At 44.2% G+C, this 8,692-nt stretch overlaps 1 protein-coding gene across 8 annotated transcripts in view; it reads left to right on the top strand.

The window, feature by feature from the left end:
- The first annotated feature begins 5,012 nt into the window (after positions 1-5,012).
- The window catches only part of TAMM41 (TAM41 mitochondrial translocator assembly and maintenance homolog), a 59,827-nt gene continuing 56,147 nt past the window's right edge, over positions 5,013-8,692 (top strand). For 7 of the 8 annotated variants that reach the window (XM_032841459.1, XM_032841461.1, XM_032841463.1 and 4 more), the window contains exons 1-2: positions 5,013-5,376; positions 8,065-8,247. In XM_032841459.1, coding sequence (XP_032697350.1) covers positions 5,242-5,376; positions 8,065-8,247 — 318 coding nt within the window. In that variant the 5' untranslated portion in view covers positions 5,013-5,241. Of the gene's footprint in view, positions 5,377-6,746; positions 7,538-8,064; positions 8,248-8,692 lie in introns of those variants that run through there. The other variant, XM_032841464.1, reaches the window with a different exon arrangement.

The raw sequence follows: 8,692 nt of genomic DNA, 5'->3' as shown, positions 1-8,692 counted from the left end.
CCACAGATGGGCATGCAGATGTCTGCTAATCTGAATCCCTTCCCAGAGTTCCAAATCACAGGGTTTCCTTCTTGGTGGTAGGCTTAGTCCTCTGGTATTGCTCAAGTGTCCCCAGTCCATGGGGAATTGGAGTGAGAGTCCCAGAAATGGACCTCTCAGAACCACAAGTAGATATAGCATTATGACCTAGGGGAATCGCGGGCCTGATCTGCTGGCATTTTTTCTATCTCTGCAGGGGCTGAGTGGAGTACATGGGTCAGGGGGCATGTCAGACTGTGGGTTTCCGTCCAGGGTCTGCTGAAAGTTGGGGTTGACTCAAGTGGGCCATATATTTCTATTACTCTGAATCCTTTCCATTGCTCTAAATGACACAGTTTCCTTCTGGCTGCCAGGCTGAGTCCTCTGGTATTGCTCCAGTGTCCCCAATCCCTGGGGCTTTGGAGACGGGATCCTGGGGATGGACCTCCCAGAACCCAAAATACATTTAGCATTAGGGCCCAGGGGCATGGTAGGCCCAATCTTCCAGCACTATTTCTATGGTGACGGTTGCTGAGTTGAGGGCATAGTGCCAGCAGATCGGGTCTGCCATGCCCCTAGACCCTAACCCTAACCCTAGGTTCAGTTCTGAGGGTTCTGTCCTGAGAGTCCTGGCACACAAGTCCTGCAGATTGGGACACTGAACAATACCAGAGGACTCAGCCTGCCACCCAGAAAGACCACACCCACATTTGGTGCATCCATGGACACAAACCCAGAGCCAGACACTACCATAACTCATGCCATCAATTCAACCCCTTGGGAAGATCCTACAGCACCTTCAGTTCAGAGCTACCAAGCACCAAGGCCCTGCTGACCACCCTAGGTTGGGTTCTGAGAGTTCCATCCCCAAGGGCGAGGCCCCAAATCTCCAGAGATTGGGGACACCTGAGCATTACCTGTGGACTCAGGCTATCACCAAGAAGAAAACAGTAACATACAGAGCTCCAAAAAAGATTCAGTGTAGGGAAATCAACATGGCCACCAGAGGCACACACACATTTAGTGGGCCCCTGGACACAAACCTGACCCTAGAAATGCCCCTGACTCATGCCCTCATCTCAGCCTCCCGTAAAGATCAAAACTGCCTCCACAAAGGGCCTGTCATACCTTTAGGCCCTAACCCTAACCCTAGGTTGGTTTCTGAGAGGTCTATCCACAGAATCCTGACTCCAAAGCCCCAGGCACTGGGGACACCTGAGCAATACCAGAGGACTCAGCACGTCACGCAGAAGGAAACTGTGCCATTTGGAACTCCAGAAGGGATTCAGATTAACAGAAACCTGCATGCGCAGCTGTGGCCACCCCCACATTTACCCAGCCCATGGACACAAACCCAGAGCCTGACCCTCACCCTGAACTTGGCTCTCAACTCAGTCCTCTGTGAAGATCAAAAGAGCACTGGCAGACCTGGTTTGCCATGACCCTAGGCCCTAACACCATGGTGTCATTTCTGAGGATTTCGTAACAAGAGATTTCATGGGGTTTTTTAAAAGACAGACTACCTCAGCCTTGTCCTAGTGAAACCCAACCTAATAAGGTCATTGTTAAAGATACAAAACCAACAGCTGGATAAATCAGAAAAATGAGGCCCAACTTTCACTGAAATCAAGTGGCATTTACCTGCAGTTTAAACGGCTCTCTAACGTTTGTATTTCGTTGGTATGAGAGTTCTAACAGAACCCTAAAGCGATTACATAGAACACCAAGGCTTTTTAATAGCCTTCTAACTTAGCAAGCCATGGTAATTTAAAAGGGAACGGATGAACTGCTAGAAGCAAGGAGATTTCTGCTGAAGAATACAAATGCATTCTCTGCTATTGCTTCTGCCTCTTGCTGGAGAGAGGCAAAATGCATACAGGCATATGATGGAACTTTCCAGTTGGTAGTTTTACATTATCAGGAAGGAAAGTGTTTGTGAAAATGAAAATTACTGATAATTAGTTGTGAATGCCTGTAAGGGAGAAAAATGGAGAAACATTGAAGAATTTTTATTTATATCAAGGGCTGAACCTCGTGGGTGGCCATTTGAATTGGTGTAATCTTTTGGAGGGGATTTTAGCAAGGTGCAGACGCTTTGATTCAGCAATTCCACTTCTAGGAATCTACTTTATAGCAATATTTGTACATGTACACAAAGGTCTATGTATGAGGAATATTCACTGTAGCATTGTTTGCATGTATGAAAAAAGAAAATAACCTCTGTAACCATTTTGAAAATATTTAAACAAATAATGGCATATCCATATTTTAGAAAAATTTGCTGCTAATGGATGGAATGAGATAAATCTATATATTTGACACAGAAACATGTTTCTGATATGTTAAGTGAAAAGGGCACACTGCTAAACAGTATCTAGTATTTTAAATTTTTTAAAATTTAAAAACTTTTTAAAAACATTTTCAAATGTTTTTAATGTTAACAGATATGTAACAAATATCTGGAGGAATAGATACCAAAGATTATCAGTGGCTATCTCTGGGAGATGGTATAATAATTTTGTAACGTTTACACTTTTATGAGCATAGATTACTTTGCAAAGAAAAGGGAAAAAAACAAAACAAAGTTATTTCCTCAAGGGAAGAACAAAAGAAACATGGCTGGCAGAGATCTATTCACTGTATTTATGTGAAAGGTTTTAGTGTAATTCTGCAGTTCTGTAATTTCAGATTCCAGTAATCGGGGCAAGGTGCTATTTGGTCGGAATGAACCCAAATGACTGCTCACACAGGGAGAATGAGACACAGTCCCTATTCTGGTCTCTAGCTTGTCCCTTTGGCTAGTGCTGCTGCTCGTCAAACTTGGCTGACAGAGTAGAAGTAGCTGCTTTTCCTTTTCCTTCTCTTGTCTCACGGGCCACCCATTTTAGAAGGCACTAAAACACAGTGGTAAAGAACCTGGCCTTTGGAGTTCCCGAGCCTCAGGCTCAGATCCCGATTTCACCATTCTCCTAAGTGTGTGACTTTGAGAAATTTGCTTCTCCTGTCAGGACCTCTGTTTCCTCACGTGAAAAATGAGGATTCTAGACATCCTGCCTACTAGGGTCTTTCAAATGATGAAAACAGAATAGAAAATGCATGGAAATTTATCTTGATGAGCCCTGAGTAATACATGGAACTGTTGAATCACTATGATGTACATCTGAAACGAATATAACACTGTGTGTTAGCTACACTGGAATTAAAATTTTAAAAAAAGAAAGTGCTTGGGAATAATAAATATATAAACAAGTATCACCTGTTATTGTTATTGTCTTGCCCTATCAATTCTCTCTTGGTAGAATCTCTTCCATCTACCTTATGCCTGATAAACTCCTACCCATTCCTCAAGCCCTGGCTCAGATACCATCCTTGCAAAACCTCCTTTGGTCTCTCCCCACACACCCAGAGCTGATTAACACTCCTTTGTCAGCATCCTGGGTACCCCAGCTTCATTTGCGTGTGACGTTCTGGGTTTTCTTATCTGTCTCCTTTACAGACCCTGACCTCCTGCAAAGCATCAGCCCTGGTCTAGCCATCTCAAATCCTCAGCACTTACCTTAGTGCGGGGCTCAAAGTTTGAATTCCCATAACCTTTATTTCAACTTGAATTAATCCCCTCCCTGCCTCTATTACCCCTGGCCAGTCATCTTTCATTCCTGGTGAAACTATGGTAACAGCATCCTAACTGCTCTCCCTCCCAATCCAGGCTGACGTTCAGCTCTGAATTTTAGCTGCACTTTTGCCACAGGCTAATGTGATCTAAGCACACTGCTTTCTATCTCTAACAGTTAGCTTCCTTATCTGTAAAACGGAGACAATAACCTCCTCCCAGCCAGTAGTGGAGGGGACTCAAGGAAAACTGCATGTGAAGGGCATCAACATTACCCAGATTTGGCCATTGCTACTTCTGCTTTTTGCTTACTTATTTATTTACTTTGGTGAGGGAAGGAGAAAGGGGGCCAGAGGGAGAGAGAGAATCTGAAGCAGGCTCCATGCCCAGTACAGAACCAACAGGGATTTCCATCTCAAGCCCCTGAGATCATGACCTGAGCTGAAATCCAGAGTTGGCTACTTAACCAGGCGCCCCACTATTTCTGTTTTTTGAAAGGCAGTGTACACCAGGGAAGAAGAAAAGAGTATCTGAAAAGTCTCTGTCCTGGAAGTTAAAGTACATCCTGTGATTTTGAACAAGTTTCTCTAGTTATACCTAAACAGGTGAGCTCTCTCGTGGGGCCTGTTTCCTCCAGAAATTGCATTTGATATGCCCTGCTGCGAGGAGCGCGGCTCCTCAGGCAAAGAGGCAAAGACTCTTCTCTACCCTTAGAATTAAATATAAATATCAGAGAACATTGGTGCAGTCCTTTATCATTCATGGAACACTTTCATGTCCATCATTGGATTTGAAAAGGGCTTTTGTGGGGGGAAAAAAATCACAGTCAAATTTTAACAGTGATAATTTCTGGATGGTGGAATTTGGCATGATTTTAATTTTATGCGTGCTTTCCTAAACCTTCAAAATCTTCGATTTTGGAGCTGCTTGGAGACGATGGTTGTATTACATTGTGAATGCACTAAATGCCACTGAAGTGCACACAAAGTGCACAATTTTATGTTAGTTTTGTGAATTCCACCTTATAAAAAAAATTTCTGCCATACACATGCATGACTTTACAGCCATTTACTGAAATGTGTTTGAGTCGAGAACAAAAACGGATTCTTCCAATTTTAGTACCTGTGCTGCCAAAGCGAGCACCAAAAACGGATTCTTAAGCCTCAAAAGCAGTTCAATTAGCTGACACTCTCCGCACCCACATCTCCAAGTCACGGGTCGTGGCAGCCAGCCTGCAGAGCGCTCCTCCGACCGCGAGGGGTCTCCGCAAAGCCCTCGCGTCCCCACCCGCGGAGGAGCGTCTTCTCTTGCGCCTTTGAAGCGCGTGTGCATGCGAGAGGCGTGGTGAAGATTGGCCTCTCGGCCCGCAAGACTGCCCCCTGCTCCGGCGTGGACCCGCGCCGCTCCTCAGGCTTCGGCGGGGTGTGGCTTTTGGCCTGAGTTCTCGCCGGTCCCTTCATTTCCCACCCGCGGCTGCAGCCTTTTGCTGTCCGGGCCGTCCCCCAACTTCCATCTCCCCACCCTGAACCAGCTGCCCCAGTATCGGTTCCCCGGCCCGCTGTCCTCTGCCCTTCCTGCTCCGCGAAGTGTCTGTGTCTCTGATCCTCGGCCCCATGGCGCTGCAGGCGCTGCAGAGCTCGGGGGTGGCCTTCCGCAAGATCCTGTCTCACTTCCCCGAGGAGCTGAGCCTGGCTTTCGCCTACGGCTCCGGGGTGTACCGCCAGGTGGGGCCCAGTTCAGACCAGAAGGTGAGCTGGCCCCGGGGCAGGCACCAGGCCGGGAATCGGCCTGTTCTCACGAGGTCCTTTTTGCCCTGGATCCCTCCAGAGCCCTAGAGCTTCCCTTCTACTCTGCGCACTTCACGTATCCACTAGCAAAATACGAACCGTAGGAAAGTGTACCTGGTATGACATCATAAGCTGAGTTTTGAAGGCTAAGTAGGAGCTCACTTCGGTCTAGAACAGGAGATGCAGTTATGCGGAGGGCAAAGCTGATGGAGAGGCAAGATGGAAGACAGGAAATAATTTGCCTGTTCAGTGTCCTTAGCCTTGGCTGAACACTGGGGTTTTCTGAGAATTTTAAAATGCTGATGCCTGGGTGCCACTTGTGGAGATTCTGATTTATTTGGACTGGGATAAGACCTTCGGGAATTAAAAAAAAAAAAAAAAAAAAACTTACCTGGTGAGTCTAATGAGCAGCCAAATATGAGTCTCATCTATAGCTGTGGGAGAAAGTACGAAATGATGGCAGGTGGTTGTAGGGCCAGGGCAGATGCAGTGAAGTTACCAGCAAAAGTTAGTGGATGACCAGTATATTTACGCACGCTCAGGACTTAACAAGAGTCTGTTTAGGACTAGGAGTTGTTACTCTTCAAAGTTGCCTGAGTGCAATAGCAGTGAGGGTACAGTTTTCCTTATGATTGCAGACTTTCTCCTGTCAATAGGGGGGGGAAAGTTTGCTTCCAAGGTGGAAGCAAAATTCAAGACATACAGAAGTGGAGTAGCAAGCAAGTATTTTCATTTGAATGAGGCTGTTACTGACTTTCTCCACTCAGGCTTTAAAGCTTTTGCTAAATCAACATAAAAAGAGCAAGAATCTAAATAGAGATGTTTTCTGATGAACTGCATTTTTATTTGCTGTGGTTAATGCCCCGCCTAACAATTCATTGTCACACAAACTAAGGAAATGATTGCGATGGGGCCTCCTTGATTTGGACACCTGGCTGTAATCTGTTTTTAGGTTAAAGTTTGACTGTTCACTTACTGGTAAGGCCATCTATACAGTTGCTTGAATTTCTGTTTTCCCAACTATACAGTATTTAAGTAATGCTTTGCTTTAAATTGACAACATATGAAAATTTATAGATTGTAGGTATATAAGAAATTATAAATTATTGTAGGCTAGTTGTTTTTTCTAACATACATTAACATAATTACACATTTTTTTTTAAAGATTTTATTTATTTGACAGACAAAGATGACAAGCAGGCAGCGAGGCAGGCAGAGAGAGGAGGAAGCAGGCTCCCTGCAGAGCAGAGAGCCCCAATGCGGGGCTCAATCCCAGGACCCTGGAATCATGACCTGAGCCGGAGGCAGAGGCTTTAACCCACTGAGCCACCCAGGTGCCCCTGATTACACATTTTTTTAAAAAACATGTCCACCCCAAATCTTAAGTTTCACCAGTGGTTTGTGGTTTTTGAGACACTTAGAGCAGGCCTTAGCCTCCTGATTCAATAGCCACTTCATTTTTCAATGGAGATTTTCCTTTGATTAGGCCTGGAATTTCCTCCAAGAAAAGGCCCTTTCTTCCCTTTCCTTCACCCTCATTCCCTACAAGATAACAAGCCTTATAGATTGCAACACAAAGTCTCTCTCCCATCAGTCCCTACCCTCAGTGCCTTACTTTATGTCTTCACTTCTCACCCAGAGTTTTGCAGTTAGCCCCCTGTGTTGTTTCCCACCTTTAGTCATCCTTCCCTTCAGTGAGCTCTTCTGCAGAAAGATTTTTATAGCATGGCAACCCAGCCCCCCTCTGGTCTCCCTTGCTTGTGTTCTTTTCCAGCATATCAAAGTAAATGCAACGTCCAGAACATGCCTAGTTCTCACATGCATAAGAGTGCTTTCCTTTAACAAGACTCCCTTCCCTTCCCCATTCTTATACTTCCACCAAGCCTGCTTAACTCTTGTACGTTCTTCAAGACTCAGATCAGAGTCTTGAAGAATGTAATTTCATAGCAAAGTTTCTCATTTCTGTTCTGACCCCATTTTGAGTAAAATTAGTGCATTTTGCATTCCTCTATCAAGTTCATTTAGTGATAATTTGTCTATTCTCCCCAGTAGACTCTCTTTACCTCTACCCCAGGATCTATCAGAGCTCCTTGTAGGTGCTCAGTGAGTGGTTGGTGAATGGGTAAGAGTTAAAATAACTTATTTTCCATTGCATAATGCTTTTCAAAGCTTATCCATCCTGTGTTATTTGATCTGGAAGAAAAGTGGAACACATGTAGCTACATTTAGATGAAAGGCCATGTGTGGCATAAGCTTCAGCACTCAGAATTTGGAACCAGACTGTGTCTGCCACTCGTTAGCTTTGTGTCCATAGGCCTGGAACTTAACTCTGTGCCTTGGTCTCCTTTCCTATAAAATTGGTATAGTATCAGTACCTACCTTGTAGGATTGTTTTGAGGATAGACTGAACTATGATATAAAGTATTTGGAAGAGTGCTGGCAGGACCAGACATGTGGAGCAAGCATTGCCCTCACTATGCATGTTGATGAAAGCAAGCTCAGACTGGTTCCAGAGACTTGCTTAGATTTCTGATGACAGCCTCCGGTCTTTTATTTATTAATCATAATGGCATAGAATTTTAGAGCTTTCCACTCTATCTAGGTGCCTTTCGAGGAATTAAAACTAAAATCTCTTTTCTTCATTCCCAGAATGCCATGCTAGACTTTGTTTTCACAGTAGATGACCCTGTCACATGGCATTCAAAGAACCTGAAAAAAAATTGGAACCATTACTCTTTCCTAAAAGTTTTGGGACCCAAGATTATCACCACTATCCAGAATAACTATGGCGCTGGAGTCTACTATAATCCATTGATCATGTGTGATGGTAGGGTAAGTGACTTTGGACATTTGTCTTAACTTGGGTGGTTATTAAATTAAATATTACAATACCAGCTAAATATGTATGTTCTTACAGTCAGGAAGTGTTCACATTCCTGCTGGATAAAGGTGGTTGAGAGAGACTGTTAATTACTGCCTTTGGCCAGTGCTTCTCAAATTTGAGTGAGCATCAGATCTCCTAGAGGGCCTCTTGGGCACACAGATCGCTAGGCTTCCCGCCAGAGTTTCTGATTCCGTAGATCTGGGGTGATGTTTGAGGAATTTTTTTCTAAGTAAGATATAATTGTAGAACATTGCATTAATTTTGGGTATACAATGTAATGATTTGATATATGTCTGTATTGCAAGATGATTACTACCACAATAAGTTTAGTTAACATTCATCACCACACACAGGTTTTTGTTTTGTTTTGTTTTGTTTTTTTCTGATAAGGAG

Source organism: Lontra canadensis, unplaced genomic scaffold (genome assembly GCF_010015895.1).
Source record: "Lontra canadensis isolate GAN:19392208 unplaced genomic scaffold, GSC_riverotter_1.0 scaffold124, whole genome shotgun sequence".
Classification (NCBI taxonomy): domain Eukaryota; kingdom Metazoa; phylum Chordata; class Mammalia; order Carnivora; family Mustelidae; genus Lontra; species Lontra canadensis.
Note: the sequence above shows the minus strand (reverse complement) of the source record. Positions and strands in the feature narration are given on the sequence as shown.